Source organism: Rhinoraja longicauda, chromosome 34 (assembly GCF_053455715.1).
Source record: "Rhinoraja longicauda isolate Sanriku21f chromosome 34, sRhiLon1.1, whole genome shotgun sequence".
Lineage (NCBI taxonomy): Eukaryota > Metazoa > Chordata > Chondrichthyes > Rajiformes > Arhynchobatidae > Rhinoraja > Rhinoraja longicauda.
Genome location: NC_135986.1, coordinates 12842492 through 12862163, shown reverse-complemented (window position 1 = coordinate 12862163; position 19672 = coordinate 12842492). Strand labels below are relative to the sequence as shown.

The 19672-nt window shown below is 49.6% G+C and overlaps 3 protein-coding genes across 3 annotated transcripts; 1 reads left to right on the top strand and 2 right to left on the bottom strand.

Annotated features, from left to right (window-relative positions):
* Nucleotides 1-1431: 1431 nt before the first annotated feature.
* LOC144609574 (histone H4-like) lies at nucleotides 1432-8872 on the bottom strand. Its single transcript, XM_078428081.1, has 3 exons — nucleotides 8829-8872; nucleotides 8550-8633; nucleotides 1432-1732 (listed from the first exon to the last, which is right to left on the bottom strand). Exons 1-3 carry the CDS (start codon nucleotides 8870-8872, stop codon nucleotides 1432-1434), a joined length of 429 nt encoding a protein of 142 aa, XP_078284207.1.
* A 6396-nt stretch (nucleotides 8873-15268) lies between these two features.
* On the top strand, nucleotides 15269-16908 carry LOC144609486 (histone H2B 7). The gene has a single exon (XM_078427973.1). It carries the CDS (start codon nucleotides 15366-15368, stop codon nucleotides 15609-15611), a length of 246 nt encoding a protein of 81 aa, XP_078284099.1. The 5' UTR covers nucleotides 15269-15365; the 3' UTR covers nucleotides 15612-16908.
* Nucleotides 16909-18219: 1311 nt separating this feature from the next.
* On the bottom strand, nucleotides 18220-18531 carry LOC144609482 (histone H4). Its single transcript, XM_078427968.1, has one exon. It carries the CDS (start codon nucleotides 18529-18531, stop codon nucleotides 18220-18222), a length of 312 nt encoding a protein of 103 aa, XP_078284094.1.
* Nucleotides 18532-19672: the final 1141 nt, after the last annotated feature.

The following is a 19672-nucleotide window of genomic DNA, read 5'->3' as shown; positions in this document are numbered from 1 at the left end:
CCCTTTCAGCATCAATCGCCAGTCTATATTGGACAATTCAAGCCTCATACCCTCAAACATCTTGGACAATACAGCTTACCCCTTCCATGACACACTGGTCAACCTGAGGAGCACCTTCAGCAACAGCCTGGTTCTAGTTTCTCAGGTCAGTAATGTCGTCAGTGGAGTGGTGTGCACCTCCTGTCAGATGTAGGAAATCAGGAACAAGTCAGGAGTCCCTGACGACCACGTTTGCAGGAAGTGTCATAAGAAAATAACTGCAGATGCTGGTACAAATCGATTTATTCACAAAATGCTGGAGTAACTCAGCAGGTTAGGCAGCATCTCGGGAGAGAAGGAATGGGTGACGTTTCGGGTCGAGACCCTTCTTCAGACTGATGTCAGGGGGGCGGGACAAAGGAAGGATAGAGTGGAATAAGAAAATAACTGCAGATGCTGGTACAAATCGATTTATTCACAAAGTACTGGAGTAACTCAGCAGGTCAGGCAGCATCTCGGGAGAGATGCTGCCTGACCTGCTGAGTTACTCCAGCACTTTGAGGATATAGGTGGAGACAGGAAGATAGAGGGAGATCTGGGAAGGAGCAGGGGAAGGGAGGGACAGAGGAGCTATCTAAAGTTGGAGAAGTCGACGTTCATACCACCGGGCTGCAAACTGCCGAGGCGAAATATGAAGGCCTCACTATGGCACTGGAGGAGGCCCATGACAGAAAGTGTCTCCGGCTGCAGCTCCTCTCAGACCACACGGATCAGTTGGAGTATCAGTTGGACACACTGAGGAGCAGACAGGACGCAGAAAGTGTTCTTAACCGTAGTGTCCGAGAGGTAGTTTATTGGTTTCATATACTGCACTGACCTATTTTGTTGTTATGGGTTTTTACAGAGGAATATGTGTGCAGACCTGTTGTGTTGATGCAAGTAAAAACTCCGTTGTAATAAAGAACTCGCTTCTTGTGAATGCAGCACTATTCAGTTCCTACCGACTTGATTTCAAATTAATTTCAATCACCTCCGCAAACCATTAAGTCTGAATCTGCGGTGCCAATTTACAGACCCGATGCCGAAACTGACGGAATTGAGCTCTGCCTGAGACTGGAGATAAACGACTGCTCCCCGGAGAGGTTTCGAGTCGACCTTTGTGTTGCTGGATTTACAAAGTTAAGTGGGTAAGAGGAGAACAGAGAACGCTGGAGAATGATCTACCAACAGCCCCTCCTCAATTTGAACCTTCAGAATATCGGCCTAAATTCAGCTTTCCTCATCACAACCGCTGAAAGCAAGAATCAATCAAGCGCATGCAGCGGGGCAATAACTAAAAGTTCATTAATTACATGATAATCTCCTCATTATCCCGGTCACTGCTCCCTCTGTGAGACGGTGGGCGGCTCTTAGAAGAGCCTTTGTTTTGTCGTTTGGAGAAAGGGGGGTTATTCAGCCGCCGAACCCATAGAGAGTGTGACCCTGGCGTTTCAGAGCGGACACCACATCCGTGGCAGTGACCGTCTTACGCTTGGCGTGCTCGGTGTAGGTGACCGCATCCCTGATCACATTCTCCAGGAAAACTTTCAGCACCCCGCGGGTCTCCTCGTAGATGAGACCCGAGATTCGCTTGACACCGCCACGGCGAGCCAGGCGGCGGATGGCTGGTTTGGTGATGCGCTGGATATTGTCGTGAAGTACTTTCCGATGCCGCTTGGCTCCGCCTTTGCCCAGTCCTTTGCCTCCTTTCCCTCTGCCAGACTTTAAAAATAAAAAAAATTTATATCAAAAAATCTTTTATTCAAGTAATAAATATCATTTACAAAACATATTTTTTTAACAAGCCCATCCGACATTTCCGGAGGTTACACATTCAATACAGGCATTTACTTCCAAATTTACATACATTTACTTACATTTACAGACATTAACCCAGTATACATTATTTGGAGGGGCGTCTCTCTCCACCACACCCTGCACCCCCATGTCCAGCAGCGGAAGAACCCTAGACTGTGGTCCTCCCCCACAGGGCCTTGGCGTTGGCTGCACCAAGCTTCAGTGCGTCCCTCAGCATGTACTCCTGCAGTCTGCAGCGGGCCAGTCGGCAACATTCCTTGACGGACATCTTGCTCCGCTGGGAGGCCAACAAGGGCTCGGGCAGACCAAAGAGCGTCTTTCACCGAGTTGATGACCTTCCAGCAGCACTCGATGTCGGTCTCCGAATGCGTCCCTGGGAACAGTCCGTAGATCACAGAGTCCTCTGTGACAGAGTTGCTCGGAATGAATCGTGACAGGGATCCCTGCAGACCTCTCCAGACTCTCTTTGCAAATCCACACTCTGTGAAGAGGTGGGCCACCGTCTCCTCTCCGTAGCAGCCGTGCCGAAGGCAGCGTGCGCCGGTAGTGAGGTTCCGGCGGTGCAGGAAGGATCTGACTGAGAGGGCTCCCCTCACCGCCAGCCAAGCCAGGTCTTGGTGCTTGTTGGTTAGTTCTGGCGATGAGGCATTTTGCCAGACAAGCTGGGCAGTCTGCTCTGGGAACCACGCCACAGGATCCATGGAGTCATTCCCCTGCAGTGCCTGCAGGACGTTCCGTGCTGACCACTGCCCGATGGACTTGTGGTCAAAGGTGTTGGTCCGGAAGAACCTTTCCACGAACGACAGATGGTTCGGCAATGTCCAGCTGACTGGCACATTGCGTGGCATCTGCGCCCGGCCCATCCTTCGCAACACCGGGGACAGGTAGAACCTCAGCAGGTAGTGGCATTTGGTGCCCACGTGCCTTGGCTCTATGCTCCGCCTGATGCAGCCACACACGAAGGTGGCCATCAGGATGAGGGCGACGTTGGGCACGCTTTTACCCCCGTTTTCTGACGACTTGTGCATTGTGGCCCGTCGCACCCGGTCCATCGCCGACCCCCAGATGAAGTGGAAGACGGCCCGGGTGATCCCCTTGGCGTAGGAGGGAGGGACGGGCCACACTTGCGCCAAGTACAGCAGCCCCGAGAGCACCTCACACCTGATGACCAGATTTTTCCCCGTGATGGAGAGGGAGCGCTGCTTCCACAGCTCCAGCTTCTTCCCCACCCTGGCTATCCGCTCCAGCCAATTCTTGTTACACGCCCCAGCCTTGACCTGAGTGCCCCCGCTGCCTGGCAATGTCACTACTCTTATGCTCGCATCCTTCCTGATGGATTCGGCAAAGGGCTCAATGCAACTGACGAACAAGACAGGGGAGAGAGGGCAACCCTGCCTGACTCCAGATCTGACAGGGAAGCTGTCTGATTCCCACCCATTAATTTGGACTGCACTACAGATATCGGTGTAGAGCAGTTGTATCCACTTCCTGATTCCCTCCCCAAAGCCCATTTTGGGGAGCACGTCCCTCATGTACGTGTGCGATATCCTGTCGAAGGCCTTCTCCTGGTCCAAGCTGACCAGGGCAGGCATCCACCCATCTGTCCTACACGTAGGCAATGGTGCCTCTCAGCAGCACCAGGCTGTCTGAGATTTTCCTGCCAGGTACAGCACAGGTTTGGTCCGGGTGGATCACCTGTCCCAGAGCAGACTTGACCCAGTTGGTGATGGCCTTAGACAGGATCTTGTAGTCTACATTTAACAATGTGATGGGTCTCCAATTCCTTATGTCATTCATCTCCCCCTTCTGCTTGTAGATTAGGGTGATGCTGCCCTTCCTCATAGAGTCTGACATGCTGCCGGCTAGAAGTATATCGTTGTACACTTCCAGCAGGTCCGGAGCCCACCCAGTCCCACAGAGCCGAGTACAACTCTGCCGGTAAGCCATCGCCTCCGGGAGTTTTACTCGAGTCAAAGGAACGGATGGAGCCAGTCAGCTCCTCCAGGGTCAGTGATTGGTCCAGACTCTCCCGCTTGCTGTCGTCCAAGACTTCCGTGATGGAGGACAGGAAGTTCTGGGAGGCGGTGCTGTCTGTGGTCTTTTTATCGTACAGATCCTTATAAAAGGATCAGCAGATCTTTAGCATGTCTGTCTGCGAGGATGTTACCGAGCCGTCCTCCTCCCTAAGGCTTTTGATCACAGAGATCCCCCTGTGAACCTTATGGAAGAAGAAACGTGAGCACGTCTCATCCTGCTCAACATGGCGGACCCTGGACCGGAAGATGATCTTGGAGGATTCAGAGGTAAAGAGCCGAGCTTGCCGGCCCTTCAACTCTTTCAGTTCCTCCCTCACATCCACCCCTCTCTTCTGCAGAAGGAGCAGTTGCTGCAAATATGTCTGGAGTTGACACAATGATATCATATCATATCATATCATATATCTACAGCCGGAAACAGGCCTTTTCGGCCCTCCAAGTCCGTGCCGCCCAGTGATCCCCGTACAGTAACACTATCCTACACCCACTAGGGACAATTTTTACATTTACCCAGCCAATTAACCTACATACCTGTACGTCTTTGGAGTGTGGGAGGAAACCGAAGATCTCGGAGAAAACCCACGCAGGTCACGGGGAGAACGTACAAACTCCTTACAGTGCAGCACCCGTAGTCAGGATCGAACCTGAGTCTCCGGCGCTGCATTCGCTGTAAAGCAGCAACTCTACCGCTGCGCTACCGTGCCGCTCATTGGTAAGCTTGCAGGTGACACCACAATTGTGGTACAGTGTACAGGGAAAACGGTTCTTTATGTTTACAACAGGATTTAGATCAATTGGGAAAGTGGACAAGGAAATGACAAATGGAATTTAACTCAGACAAGTGCATATTGATGGATTTTTAGTGGTGATATCAGGGCATTGGGATTGAATTCAGACATTGAATGTTTGGATCTTGCAGAAGGGTGGCTGAGTAGATTGACTTTGGGATACAAGTACACAGTTGGCTGAAATTTGCAACACAGGTAGAGAGAGTGAAGAAAGCCTATGGCATTCTAGCCTTCATCAGCTGAGGCTTTGAGTACAAGAGATGGACATCAGTTGTACAAACTGTTGATTAGAGAGTATTGAGAGTATTGCCTGCAGTTCTGGTTGACACACCACATGAAAGATTTGCTTAAGCCAGATAGTGTACAGAAATTATTGCAAGAATGTTGCCTCGATTCGGTGGGCCTGCAGGTGAGATTGGGTACGCTGCTCTGTCAGGAGTGAGGAGGCTGAGAGATGACATGTTAGGGGTGCATAACATTCTGAGTGGCATAGATGGGGATAGCTATAATCCGTTATGGTAGGAGTGCTTAACTGGAGAGCATAGGTTTAAGGAGAGACGCAGTGCATTCCAGATATTACCCAATGCCTGGGTGAAAAAAGAAATGATTCCTCACATCACCCCTAAACTTCTTTCTTTTCTCCTTAAACCTGTGCGAACGACACCTCCGCCTGGGGACAGGTTTCTTACTATCTAACTTATCAGTGTCTCTCATGATCTTGTACATCTCTATCTGCTTCGGTTCATTCTCCCCAGCACCATGAAAACATACCCAGCCTGTCCTGTCTCCCCTCATAACTGAACCATTCCACCCCAGGCAAGATTGTGGTGAATCTCCTCTCCAATGCAATCACTTCTTTCCTACACGGCCGGCAGGGTGACGCAATGGTAGAGTCACTGCATTGCAGTGCCAGAGACCTAGCTTTGATCCGAACTACGGGTGCTGTCTTTACGGAATTTGTACGTTTATCCTGTGACCGGCATTGGTTTTTTCCGGGAAAAATATTGTTTCCTCCTTCAGATACCTAGAGTGATCTGACCCCCACAACCCTGTGGTGCAGCAAACTCCAGACATTCCCTTAACCTACAGTGCAGTGCAGGGGGTGTTCATTTATTTCTGTACATCAAAGGAATCTGTGACCATACAGAGTAGTGCTGGGTTGTTGGACTCTGTGACCTTTCATTATGGAGCCTTATGGGATAAGCTCAGTGCTTATCAAACAGTGTTGTGTTTTTCAGGCCTGTGCTGCAAGTGCATTGTCATTTCCTGTCAGATCACTATCAGTGTCATAGACTAATAAAATCAATGATCAGCCCAAGGTTTCATACTCTTCTGTGCTTGTTCTCCATGACACAGTTCAATCTCAAAAATTATTGTTTCTGTTTTCAAATACCTGATGTCGTCTGGTCCCCACAACTCAATGGGATAAAAAACTCAAAAGATTCACCTCCCCTGCACCATCCTGAGGTTGTCCCAGACTGAACATAGAACAGCAGAGGAACCTTCTGCCCACAATGTCTGTGGCAAACATGATGCCAAATTAAACACATCTGCTCTGCCTGCACATGATCTACATTGCTCCATCCTGCATATTTATGTGTCTATCTTAGAGCCTCTTAAATCCCACAACGCTGACTACCTCCAGCACCATATCTGGCAGCACATGGCCACCCTGGGTAAAAATGTGCCCAGATATTTTTATCATGTCCCTCTCACTTTAAATCTATTTCCTCTCATCTGACATTTTCTTTGTAAGAAACGGATCTGACTATACCCCGTCTCCTCAGAATTTTATAAAGTTCTGTCGAGTCTCCCCTCAGTCTCCGAGGCCCCAGAGAAAACATCAGAGTTGATGTCTTTGAGGACTGTGATTGGTTTCTACTTGTCCATCTCCCTGTACATTATGGAGCTGTACTAGGCAGTCTCAGTCAGTCCACAGCTGCTTTGTACAGGTCTGTGTCTCTCCAGAGTTGGGAGTGGCTGGTGCAAAGCTCTCTGTGCACACAGGGTTGAGTGTGGTCTGCACTGGGCTGTGACTTCACAATGTAGTGCAGCGGGTGTCTTTCTGTATAACACAGGTGTTACTGCTGGATATCTGTGGCTCCACACAGCAGTGCTGGGTTGCTGGGCTCTGTGTCCTTGCATCACGGTGCCTTATTGCTTCAGCTCTGTGCCTGTCATACAGTGATGTGTATTTTCCAAGCTTAGAGTACATGGAGTGTATTATTGTCTCCTGTCAGTTCATTCTTGGTGTCATAGACTCATAAAACCATACAGCATTGAAACAGGCCCATTGGCCCAACTTGCCCATGCTGACTAAGATGCCCCATCTACTCTAGACTTCATGTTGTGCACTAAACATTACACCCTTTATCCTTTATCCGTACACTGTGATGGCTTGATTGCAATCATGTATGCTCTTTTCGTCGACTGGATAGCGTGGAACAAAATGCTTTTCACTGACACATGTGACCATAATAAACTAAACTAAACTAGTTTCATCTGCCTGCTAATAGCCCATGTCCTCTACACTTTTCCAATCCATGTACGTGTCAAAATGCCTTTTAAATATTGTTATAGTACCTGCCAGAACTACCTCCTCTGGCAGCTCGTGCTATATACTCACCACCAGCTGTGTGGAAAAAGTTGCCCCTCTGGTTCTGATTACTTCTTATCAATCTCAGCTTAAACCTATGTCCCCTTGTTCTTGATTCCTCTACTCTGGGGAATGTGCATTTCCCCTGTCCATTCCCCTCATGATTTTATACATTTCTATAAGATCATCCCTCAGTTTCTTGTACTCTAAGGCAGGGGACTACAAACTTTTCAGCATGAAGGCCACATTATATATTTGTCACATTTTTGCGGGCCGTAGGAAAAAATAAAGAAATGTGAGTTTTATCAATTTAATGAACTCAAAAAAGTTTAGACTAGGTTACGTTCGATTAGATTAGGAAATGTTAAATAGGTTAGGTTAGATTAGGTTAGTTTACATTAGGTTTATACGGTAACAAATAAATAATATTCAATTTTTAAAAAGAGCTTGAAATATTGGAATATATACATACCGTAGGTATTCAATTATTTATAATACAGAAAAAATACAGTGACCACCACTGAGGTAGAGAGAGAGGAGAGAGAGGGGTAGTGGGGTGGGGGGGGGAAGAGAGTTAGGGCAGAGGGACCAGCAGGTGAGAGTGTGGGAGGGGGAGGGTATCAGAGGGTCCGGTGAAGGAGAGCCGCCACTTGCGGGGGCTGCTCTCTCCCACTCTTTCCCCTCTCCCTCTCTCCCAGATCCAGAGAGATATGCGCCACTGCTCCACTCGCTTCCCCGGCCCCATCTCCCTCTAACGCAACAAAATAACAACAAACATGTGTAGTTATTATTCAGAAGCCCCGCATCCCCGGGGTGAGCAGTGGCGGCGGCGAGGAGGGAAGTTTCACTTGTGTTTTTTCGTATTTCGCTGCGTTAGAGGGAGACGGGCCGGAGAGAGAGTGGAGCAGCGAAGCAGATCTCGCTGGCTCTGGGAGAGAGAGAGGGAGGGAGGGAGGGCGGGCGAGATGGACGGAGCAGCACCCGCCGACACCCTCCTCCTCCCCGCGCTCCCGCTCTCACCTGCTGCTCCCTCGACCCCGACTCCCTCCCCAGGTTGAGCAGCAGCGAGGAGGGAAGTTTCGAGGGGGCGCTGTGATCTCGCCTTGTCCCGGCTCTGGGTCAGTGGCGATCAACTCTCCGGCGAACCTTCGACAGCAGCTTCTTCCTTACAGGTCTCCACTGTCTAAGAGCTTGTTGCGGGCCGGATAAAATCTCGTGGCGGGCCGGATGTGGCCTGCGGGCCATAGTTTGGAGATCCCTGCTCTAAGGAATGAAGATGCGAGCCTGCCTAACCTTTCCCAATAGCTCAGGCCCTCATGTCCTGGGAACATGCTCATAACTCCTCTGGGCACTCTTTCCAGCTTAATAACATCCTTCCTATTACAGGGTAACCAAAATTGAAAACAATACCTCAAATCCATCCTCACCAATGTTCTGCACAACTCATCACAGGACTCCAGTCCCATTAAACATCCTTTCACCATCACCCTCTGCTTCCTTCCATGAAGCCGATTCTCTATTCAGCTCGCATCCTGTGGATCGCAAGCAGCACAGCAGCTCACAGCAGCTCACCATGCAGTGTGTAAGTCATACAGCGAGTGCCGGTTATCTGTCATTGTGCACAAGGCAAGTGTGTCCCACTGGTACAGTTCTGAGTCTGCACAAGGATTTCAGCTCCTGAAGAGCCTCCCCAGTTTTGACTGATCACAGTTCTATAAGCTTTGAGTTATAAGCAGGAGCAGGATGGGCTGGGACTTTTTTCAATGTAATTTAGGAGGTTGAAGGGTGACCTGAAAGAGGGACTAAACGGAAGTGGAATCTCTTTGCACCAGTTGGGGTTTAGAAGAATGAGAGGTAATCTCAACGGCTTCTCTTGTTGTTTGCAGACTGATTTGGAGAGATGGAGATGGTGGCGATTGTATCCAACGAGCTGGTCCTTGCTGTCTGCCGTTCCCATGTGGATCTGGGACCTGACTGGTGGGGTCTTGTGGACCTGACTGCTGCTCCACTGTGGACATCGGGGTCTACTCTTCCTGCCTGCAGGGCAGTGAACAGTGAGTGTTAGTGCCTTACTGCACCGGCTTCCTGCCTCAGTTTTAACATTCTCATTCTTGTGTTCAAATTCCTTTTTGGACCTCACCCCCTCACTCTTTCTGTCACCTCCTCCATTTCTGTGACTCTCTGACACCTCTGCTCTCCTCCATCAGTGGCCCTTTACACATCCTCACATCCCTTCACTCCACCAGTCCTGCTTCGAATACAGCTGACAAATGTTCATTTCCGACCTCAGCTCCGTCCTCTGCTGCAGACGCAGACCACGCATCAGTGCTGAATGCACCCACTCTCTCCCGGGTTCCCCTCTTGCCTTTTATACACTGACAAATGCTCTGGGATTGTCCTTCCAGTGTTGGGAGTGGCTGTTGCGTTTTGGGTGAGTGTGGTCTTTACTGGACTTCACAGTGTGATGCAGGTGGTGTTCATGTCTTTATCTGTCCAACAAAGGTTAGTGCTGGAAATCTGTGGCCTCAGATGAGTGCAGGATTTGCTGGAGTCTGTGTTCTCACATTACAGTAAAGTACTGTGAACTTTATCAAATCACTTTACAATACAGCGCCAGCTGTTGTAATGGTTTGTACCATAACAGTATAGTCCATCTATTGTAATGGTCTGGACCCTTTCAGTACAATGCCACACATTGTAATGGTCTGTGACTCTACAGTGCAGTGTCGGCTGTTGTGAAGGTTTGTGCCCTTGTAGTACAGTACTGGCCGTTGTAAAGGTGTGTGCCCTGAGATGATGTTTCTGTTGATGTTTCTCGGTCGGTTACAATGATTTAATTGAAAGATACCGCATGGAAACGGGCGCTCTGTCCCACCACACACAGCTATCATCGATCTTCACAATATTTCTCTATTGCAACACCTTCTCATCCACTCGTACACAATTTCAGGGACAAATTACAGAGGACAATAACAACCAAGAAACGAGCACGTTTTTGTGACGAGGGAGGAAGCCGGGGCACCCGGAGGAAACCCACGCCGTCACAGAGGGAACATGCCAACTTGACACAGAACAGACAGCAGCTGAGGTCGGGATCTATCTTGTGTCACTGGCCCGACTGTGCTGCCAATCCCTTGCGGGCCATCAGTATTGTGTTAGGTTCAATCTCTGTCTTTGTATTTAAGAGCTGGGTGTTGTACTGGTCTATGTCCTCACTGGCCAGTGTTGTGCTCTGGCAGCTCAGTGTGCTTGGAATACAATGCCGTTGTTTGTGCCGAGTGAATCCTTATTACACAAACTGACCACATCCACCCTGGACTTTAGAAGGTTAACAAGTCTGCAGGTTATTTCCCTGAAGGACCTGTCCTGTTTCCTTCTGATAGGCCTGACTGGTTGTTTCCACCACCCCTGGCGGCAGGGTTTTACAGATGAGAACCTCACTCAGAAAAACACAAGATAACAGGAGCAGGAGTTGGCTCCCTGGCCCCTCATGCCTGCCCCACCATTCATTGTGATCATGGCTGATCTGTCCTGTCACAGTCCCACATTGGGACTGCACAACTGTAATACATCCCCACGACTGTCAACTCCTGTCCCAGTCCCACATTGCCCACACTTTCCAGACCTTACAAAACTGTATCACCCTCTGACATTCCCTCCAGTGATCCAGCCTCCACATTTCCAGGGAGCCATATTCCCCAGATACCCCACCCTCAGAGGACTTGCTACAACTCTGTTTTAAATAGCCTCTCCTTGATCATGTAAACCTGTCCCCTCATTCCAATACCCCCCACTGGTGGAAGCTTCTCCACCTCTCCCCTGTCACGACCTTGAAGGATCTTATGCTTCGATAAATTCACCGTTCATTTTTCTAATCTCAAAGATTGTGACCTTAATTCTCTCACTCCTTGTGAGAGAACAACCCTCTTCTCCCAGGAAGTATCCATTTGAATTACTTTTAAATTGACTCTGAATCCCAGTGTATCCGTTCTTCAGTACAGGGTGCAGAACTATGCCCAGTATTCCAGGTGTGGCCTCACCAAATCCCTGCACAACTGTAATACGTCCCTATTTCTAAACTTTAACCCTCTTGTAGTAAATGCCAATGTGCCACTTCACTCCCGCACCACTTGCTGCACCTGCCCTGTGTAATCAGTACATGAGAATACTTTGTCCCCTCTTTACTTTGCCCTTGGCCAAGGTGCATCCTTATACTCTGCCCTCTCCTCCAGGTGATTAATATAGACCGTTCATAATTGAGGGCTCAATCCTACACAAATGGGTTTGCTAATGTTAAGTTAAGTTATAACATGACTGCCACTTGTTATAACATGTGCCATGTACTGCCACTTTCAGGATATATGTGCTCCATGATCGCTCTGTTCATCGACTCTCCCTGAGGCCCAACAATTTACTTGCTATGTCTCACCCTATTACACCTTCCAAATTGCATCACATCAGAGGTGTCAGGATTAAATTCCATCGACTATTCCTCTTCCTGACATTCCATCTGATCTATATTCTGTTGGTGCCTCTGATAATCCTCCTCGCTCTCTACAAAACCACACATTCTTATATAATCCGTAAACATACACATCACACCTCCCACATTCACCTCTGTCTTTACATGATAAACATCAAGGGTCGCAACACCAGTCCATGTTAGCTGCCCCTCTGCCTAGTGCATGATGGGACATTTCATTCCCTTGTGCCATGACCTAGGCTGGGCCTATGGATGAGTGGCCTCACTCTTTATCACTCAGTCTCTGATCTCTTCTGTCACCATCTCTCTATCTGACCCCAGGTTAAGTCTTCGGTCTGTATGCCTGACTCTGACTGGGACAGATGAAACCCATATTAAATCCAGAACACATGTGCGTTCATCGGAACAGAATAAGGCCATTCTATTCTGCATGACTGAATCATGACTGATCTATCTTTTCCTGTCAACCCCATTCTCCTTCCTTTACCCCAAAACCCCTGACACCCAAACTAATCAAAAATCTGTCAATCTCCGCCTTAAAAATATCCATTGACTTGACCTCCACAATCGTCTGTGCCAATAAATTCCAGATTCACTTCCCTCTGACAAAATTAATTAGTTTCTCATCCCCTTTCTTAAAGTACATCCTTTTATTCTGAGGCTATGACCTCAGGATCAGTGGAAACATCCCCTCCATGTTCACTCTATCCAGGCCGTTCACTATTCTGTAAGTTTCAATGAGGTATGCCCCCCCCCCCCCCTCATCCTTGTAAACTCACATGGACAAGGATTGAGTGTGAATTTTGGGGAACCAGACTGGAATCCAGACTATTCATATCTGTCAGCTGTAAAGTGCCAGCTCTTTGGTCAGGGAGTCACAGAGTGATACAGTGTGATAACAGGCCCTTCAGGCCAACATGCCCCACCAGCCAACATGTCCCAGCAGCCTGCGCTTGGTCCATATCTCTCCAAACCTGTCCTATCCATTTCCCTGTCCATCTGTCTTAAACGTTGGGATAGTCCCAGCCTCAATTACCTCATCTGGCAGCTTGTTCCATACACCACCACCCTTTGTGTGATAAAGTTACCCCTCAGATTTCTATTAAATCCTTTCCCCTTCACCTTGAACCTACGACCTCCATGTGTATTTTATGTGTGGTGACGGCTGTCCTTTTGTGGAACTGAGACCGTGACTGTGAATCCGGCAGTTTGTCGAGTCCCACAGGAACTGGCCTGTGGGAAAAGCCCATCTGCCGTCCTTCCCCAGCCTGGCCCCAGCGTGACTGCCTCGCAACCTCCATTGTTCCAAGGAGAGAAGCGATGATTCTCAGCAGCGGCTCCGCCCATCTCCGCCTCCCCCGCCCTGTTAGTGTCACCAGACACGTGGCAGCTGGCGCGCTCTGTGATTGGTGGCAGCGAGGCGCTGTGATTGGTCGCTTCAGTGGTCCAATCAAACAGTTGAATCAAACTGATCAATGACAGTGCTCGCCTTCCCCATTCCCTCATTAGCATAGGGCGGTGGGGCAGCCTATTTAATCCGCGCTCAGAGCTTGTTCCAGACATTCGTGTGTTTGTGGCCGAGAAACGCAATGCCTGACCCACCGATGCCTGCCTGGTCAGCTTGGACCAGGAGAAGGCCTTCGACAGGATATCGCACACGTACATGAGGGACGTGCTCTCCAAAATGGGCTTTGGGGAGGAAATCAGGAAGTGGATACAACTGCTCTACTCTGATATCTGTAGTGCAGTACAAATTAATGGGTGGGAATCAGACAGCTTCCCCGTCAGGTCTGGAGTCAGGCAGGGTTGCCCTCTTTCCCCTGTCTTGTTCGTCTGTTGCATTGAACCCTTTGCCGAATCCATCAGGAAGGATGCGAGCATAAGAGGAGTGACACTGCCAGGCAGTGGGGGCACTCAGGTCAAGGCCTCCCTGTACATGGACGATGTCGCCGTCTTCTGCTCGGATCCAGGGTCGGTCCGCAGACTGATCAGCGTCTGCGACCAGTTTGAGTTGGCCACGGGGGCCAGGGTAAACCGCAGGAAGAGCGAGGCCATGCTCTTTGGCAACTGGCCCGACCGATCTTCCATCCCCTTCACCATCAAGCCTGACTTCCTGAAGGTGCTGGGGATCTGGTTCGGGAAGGCTGGGGCATGTAACAAAAATTGGCTGGAGTGGATAGCCAAGGTGGGGAAGAAGCTGGAGCTGTGGAAGCAGCGCTCCCTCTCCATCACGGGGAAAAACCTGGTCATCAGGTGTGAGGTGCTCTCGGGGCTGCTGTACTTGGCGCAAGTGTGGCCCGTCCCTCCCTCCTACGCCACGGGGATCACCCGGGCCGTCTTCCGTTTCATCTGGGGGTCGGCGATGGACCGGGTGCGACGAGCCACAATGCACAAGTCAGCTGACAACGGGGGTAAAGACGTGCCCAACGTCGCCCTCATTCTGATGGCCACCTTCGTGTGTGGCTGCATCAGGCGGAGCATAGAGCCAAGGCACGTGGGCACCAAATGCCACTACCTGCTGAGGTTCTACCTGTCCCCGGTGTTGCGAAGGATGGGCCTGGCGCAGATGCCACGCAATGTGCCAGTCAGCTGGACATTGCCGAACCATCTGTCGTTTGTGGACAGGTTCTTCCGGACCAACACCTTTGACCACAAGTCCATCGGGCAGTGGTCAGCACGGAACGTCCTGCAGGCACTGCAGGGAAATGACTCCATGGATCCTGTGGCGTGGTTCCCAGAACAGACTGCCCAGCTTGTCTGGCAAAATGCCTCATCGCCAGTACTCACCAACAAGCACCAAGACCTGGCTTGGCTGGCGGTGAGGGGAGCCCTCCCAGTCAGATCCTTCCTGCACCGCCGGAACCTCACTACCAGCGCACGCTGCCCTCGGGACGGCTGCTACGGGGAGGAAACGGTGGCCCACCTCTTCAAAGAGTGTGGATTTGCCAGGAGAGTCTGGAGAGGTCTGCAGGGGTCCCTGTCACGATTCATTCCGAGCAGCTCCGTCACAGAGGACTCTGTGCTCTACGGACTGTTCCCAGGGACGCATTCCGAGACTGACATCGAGTGCTGCTGGAAGGTCATCAACTCGGTGAAAGACGCTCTTTGGTCTGCCCGATCCTTGTTGACCTCCCAGCGGAGCGAGCTGTCCGTCAAGGAATGTTGCCGACTGGCCCACTGCAGACTGCAGGAGTACGTGCTGAGGGACGCTCTGAAGCTCGGTGCAGCCAACGCCAAGGCCCTGTGGGGGAGGACCACAGTCTAGGGCCCTTCCGCTGCTGGACATGGGGGGCAGGGTGTGGTGGAGAGAGACGCCCCTCCAAATAAGGGATATGTATGTAAATGTATGTAAATGTCTAAGTAAATGCCTGTATTGAATATGTAACCTCCGGAAATGTCGGATGGGTTTGTTTAAAAATGATGTTTTGTAAATGATATTTATTACTAGAATAAAGTATTTTTTGATAAAAAAAAAAAAAAAAAAAAAAAAAAAAAAAAAAAAAAAAGACCCACCGAAAGCAGCCAAGAAGGGCGCCAAGAAAACCGTGTCCAAACCTGCAGGAAAGGCGGGCAAGAAACGCAGGAAGTCGAGGAAGGAAAGTTACTCCATCTACATCTACAAAGTGATGAAGCAGGTTCACCCCGACACCGGCATCTCCTCCAAGGCTATGAGCATCATGAACTCGTTCGTCAACGATATTTTCGAGCGCATTGCGGGCGAGGCTTCCCGCCTGGCTCATTACAACAAGCGGGCGACCATCAGCTCCCGGGAGATCCAGACCGCCGTGCGCTTGCTGCTGCCCGGGGAGCTGGCCAAGCACGCCGTGTCGGAAGGGACAAAGGCGGTGACCAAGTACACCAGTTCCAAGTAAAGATCCTCCGTGCTGACAAACCGAAAACCCAAAGGCTCTTTTAAGAGCCACCCACAAGCTCACGGAAAGAGTTGTAGTACTATTTCGGCCTCGATTTTCTGCAAATTGTAGTGTGAGTTTTGTTTCGGCAGCTCCAATGTTTTTAATTATGTTTACGTTAATCAAACTGCGGCAATTTAATAGAAACATAGAAAATAGTCGTAGGAGGAAGCCATTCGAGCCAGCACCATTGTGATCATAGCTGATCATCAACAGTCAGTAACCTGTGTCTCTCCCAACTTCACTCCATAGCCCTTGATTCCGCTAACCCCTGGAGCTCTATCTGTCTCTTAAATTCATCCAGTGTTTTGGCGTCCACTGCCCTCTGGCAGAGAATTCCACAAATTCGCAACTCTGGGTGAAAAAGTTCCTTCTCACCTCAGTTTTAAATGGCCTCCCCTTTATTCTAAGACTATGGCCCCTGGTTCTGGACTCGCCCAACATTGGGAACATTTTTCCTGCATCTAACTTGTCCTGTCCTTTTATAATTGTATATGTCTCTATGAGATCCCCTCTCATCCTTCTAAACTCCAGTGAATACAAGCCTAGTCTTTCCAATCTTTCCTCATATGACTGTCCCAACATCCCAGGGATCAAACTCGTGAACCCACGCTGCACTGCCTCAATTACAAGGATGTCCTTCCTCAAATTAGGATACCAAAACTGTACACAATACTCCAGATGTGGTCTTACCAGGGCCCTATACAACTGCAGAAGAACCTCTTTACTGCTATACTGAAATCCTCTCGTTTTGAAGGCCAACATGCCATTAGCTTTCTTCACTGCCTGCTGTACCCGCACACCAACTTTCAGTGACTGATGTACAAAGACACCCAGGTCTCGCTGCACTTCCCCCTTACCGAACCTGACACCATTGCGATAATTGCCGCCAAAGTGGATAACCTCACATTTATCTATATTATACTGCATTTGCCACGCATGTGCCCACTCACTCAACCACTCAAAAGGACTAAGAGGAAAAACTTTTTCACCCAGAGTTGTGAATCTGGAATTCTCTGCCACAGTGGATGTTTGAGTTGCCAGACCAGGCCATGATGTAATTGTACAATATGCTCTCCACAATACACATGGAGAGTTTCAAGAAAGTATTACTTGACACACGGAATCTCCTCAATCTTTTCAGGAAATAGAGACATGGATGGCTTTCATAATGATTATATCAATGTGCTGGCCCAGGATAGATCGTCAGAGATGTGCATGCCCAAGAAACAGAAGCCATTGACCCTCTCCACCTCCATCTCACCGATGAATACAAGATCATTGATCCTGTTACTTTGCCATTATTCACCCAACAACGGTAATGTCATTGGGGAATTTCAAGATGGCATTGGAACTGTCTGGCTACACAGTCATAGGAATAGTATGAGTGGAGCAGGGCACTGAGCACACAGCCCTAACTTGGAAACGTGGACAGTAAACTGGACTAGTTCAGGGACTCCGAGGCACTGTATAAGAAGGGACAGAGCCATCTGTATTTTCTGAGAAGGAACCGCTCTTTCAAAGTGTGCAGTAAGATGTTGCAGACGTTCTATCCATCAGTGGTGGCTAGTGCCATCTTCGGTGCTGGGGTAGAAGGGTGAAGGCCACGGACGCCAACAGGATCAACAAACTCACCAGGAAGGCTGGGTCCGTGGAGGGGAGGATGCTCCTCAAACTGCAGAACATCTTGGAAAATACAGCTTACCCCTTCCATGACACACTGGTCAACATGAGGAGCACCTTCAGCAACAGCCTGGTTCTAGTTTCTCAGGTCAGTAATGTCGTCAGTGGAGTGGTGTGCACCTCCTGTCAGATGTAGGAAATCAGGAACAAGTCAGGAGTCCCTGACGACCACGTTTGCAGGAAGTGTCTCCGGCTGCAGCTCCTCTCAGACCACACGGATCAGTTGGAGTATCAGTCGGACACACTGAGGAGCAGACAGGACGCAGAAAGTGTTCTTAACCGTAGTGTCAGAGAGGTAGTTTATTGGTTTCATATACTGACCTATTTTGTTATTATGGGTTTTTACAGAGGAATATGTGTGCAGACCTGTTGTGTTGATGCAAGTAAAAACTCCGTTGTAATAAAGAACTCGCTTCTTGTGAATGCAGCACTATTCAGTTCCTACCGACTTGATTTCAAATTAATTTCAATCACCTCCGCAAACCATTAAGTCTGAATCTGCGGTGCGAATTTACAGACCCGATGCCGAAACTGACGGAATTCAGCTCTGCCTGAGACTGGAGATAAACGACTGCTCCTCGGAGAGGTTTTGAGTGTTGCTGGATTTACAAAGTTAAATGGGTAAGAGGAGAACAGAGATCGCTGTAGAATGATCTGCTAACAGCCCCTCCTCAATTTGAACCTTCAGAATATCGGCCTAAATTCAGCTTTCCTCATCACAACCGCTGAAAGCAAGAATCAATCAAGCGCATGCAGCGGGGCAATAACTAAAAGTTCATTAATTACATGATAATCTCCTCATACTCCCGGTCACTGCTCCCTCTGTGAGACGGTGGGCGGCTCTTAGAAGAGCCTTTGTTTTGTCGTTTGGAGAAAGGGAGTTTATTCAGCCGCCGAACCCATAGAGAGTGCGGCCCTGGCGTTTCAGAGCGTACACCACATCCATGGCAGTGACCGTCTTACGCTTGGCGTGCTCGGTGTAGGTGACTGCATCCCTGATCACATTCTCCAGGAAAACTTTCAGCACCCCGCGGGTCTCCTCGTAGATGAGACCCGAGATTCGCTTGACACCGCCACGGCGAGCCAGGCGGCGGATGGCTGGTTTGGTGATGCCCTGGATATTGTCGCGAAGTACTTTCCGATGCCGTTTGGCTCCGCCTTTGCCCAGTCCTTTGCCTCCTTTCCCTCTGCCAGACATGATGCTGCTTCACCCAAGTCGCTGCACAATAAACAGCCGACTGCTACTGTCTCCTTTTATACACAGCGCCCCGACCTGCTCCAGACACGCAGAGAGAGAGAGAGAGAGAGAGAGAGAGAGAGAGAGAGGTGGGAAGGGGTGGAGACAGAATCAGAGTGACAGACAGAGCAGAGAGCGGCCTCTCATCTCCAGCTCCTTCCTCGGTTATCTGCAATCGGCAATTTGCAGCGGTTTGCTGACAATACACCCGAGACTCAGCGCTCCGCAACCTTTCAGAGGCACGCTTCTCCCACATAACTCAGCAGTTTACAACCATCTAATTAGGGGAACCTCCAGAGATGGGCTTGGGCCGTTAGCGGGGTTTCATCATCTGTGTTACCGTCTCACAGACAAATGAACGGCCTTGAGCTGCACACATCCCCAGACCGGAAAGTCCATTCTACAATACAATACAATACAATATATCTTTATTGTCATTGTACGAGGGTACAACGAGATTGGGAATGCGCCTCCCATACATGCAATAATTCAATTATTGCGTCTAATGGAAATTATTTCCCCTTGGCACTGAGGCAGGTCCCGGACAGGAATTACTTAATTCGGAATCAGTTCTTTCACGAAAGATTTTGATTGCAGACACAAAAAGCTAGAGTAACTCAGTGGAACAGGCAGCATCTTTGGAGGAAAGGAGTGGGTGAGGTTTCGGGTCGAGACCCTTGTTTATTTTGGTGGTGCTGAAAAAGTTCAGGATTTTACATAGAGTCATACAACGCGGAAATAGGCCCACCCAAACCACTCCCTCCACAACTACTTTCACTGCATCTCCAGGAGCCATAACACCTGTCCCCAGGGCCGTCTTTACAGCATTATGGGCCCCGGGCAAAGCAGTGTACTGGGGCCCCTACGACAACTACTCACAGGAATAAAAATGTAAATGGTAAACTCTCCCCCATCCCCCTTTCCCTACCAGCCCCCCCCCCCCCCCCCCCCCCCCGTCGTCGTAGTGCCGGCGAAAAGCACTTACCGAAAAGCACTTAGCGATGGACTTAGGGTGCTACATTGTTGCGAAAAGCACTTACAGATCGCTGTGAGAAGCACTTAGGGATGGAAAAGCAATGCACTTAGGGAGCTAATTGTTGCG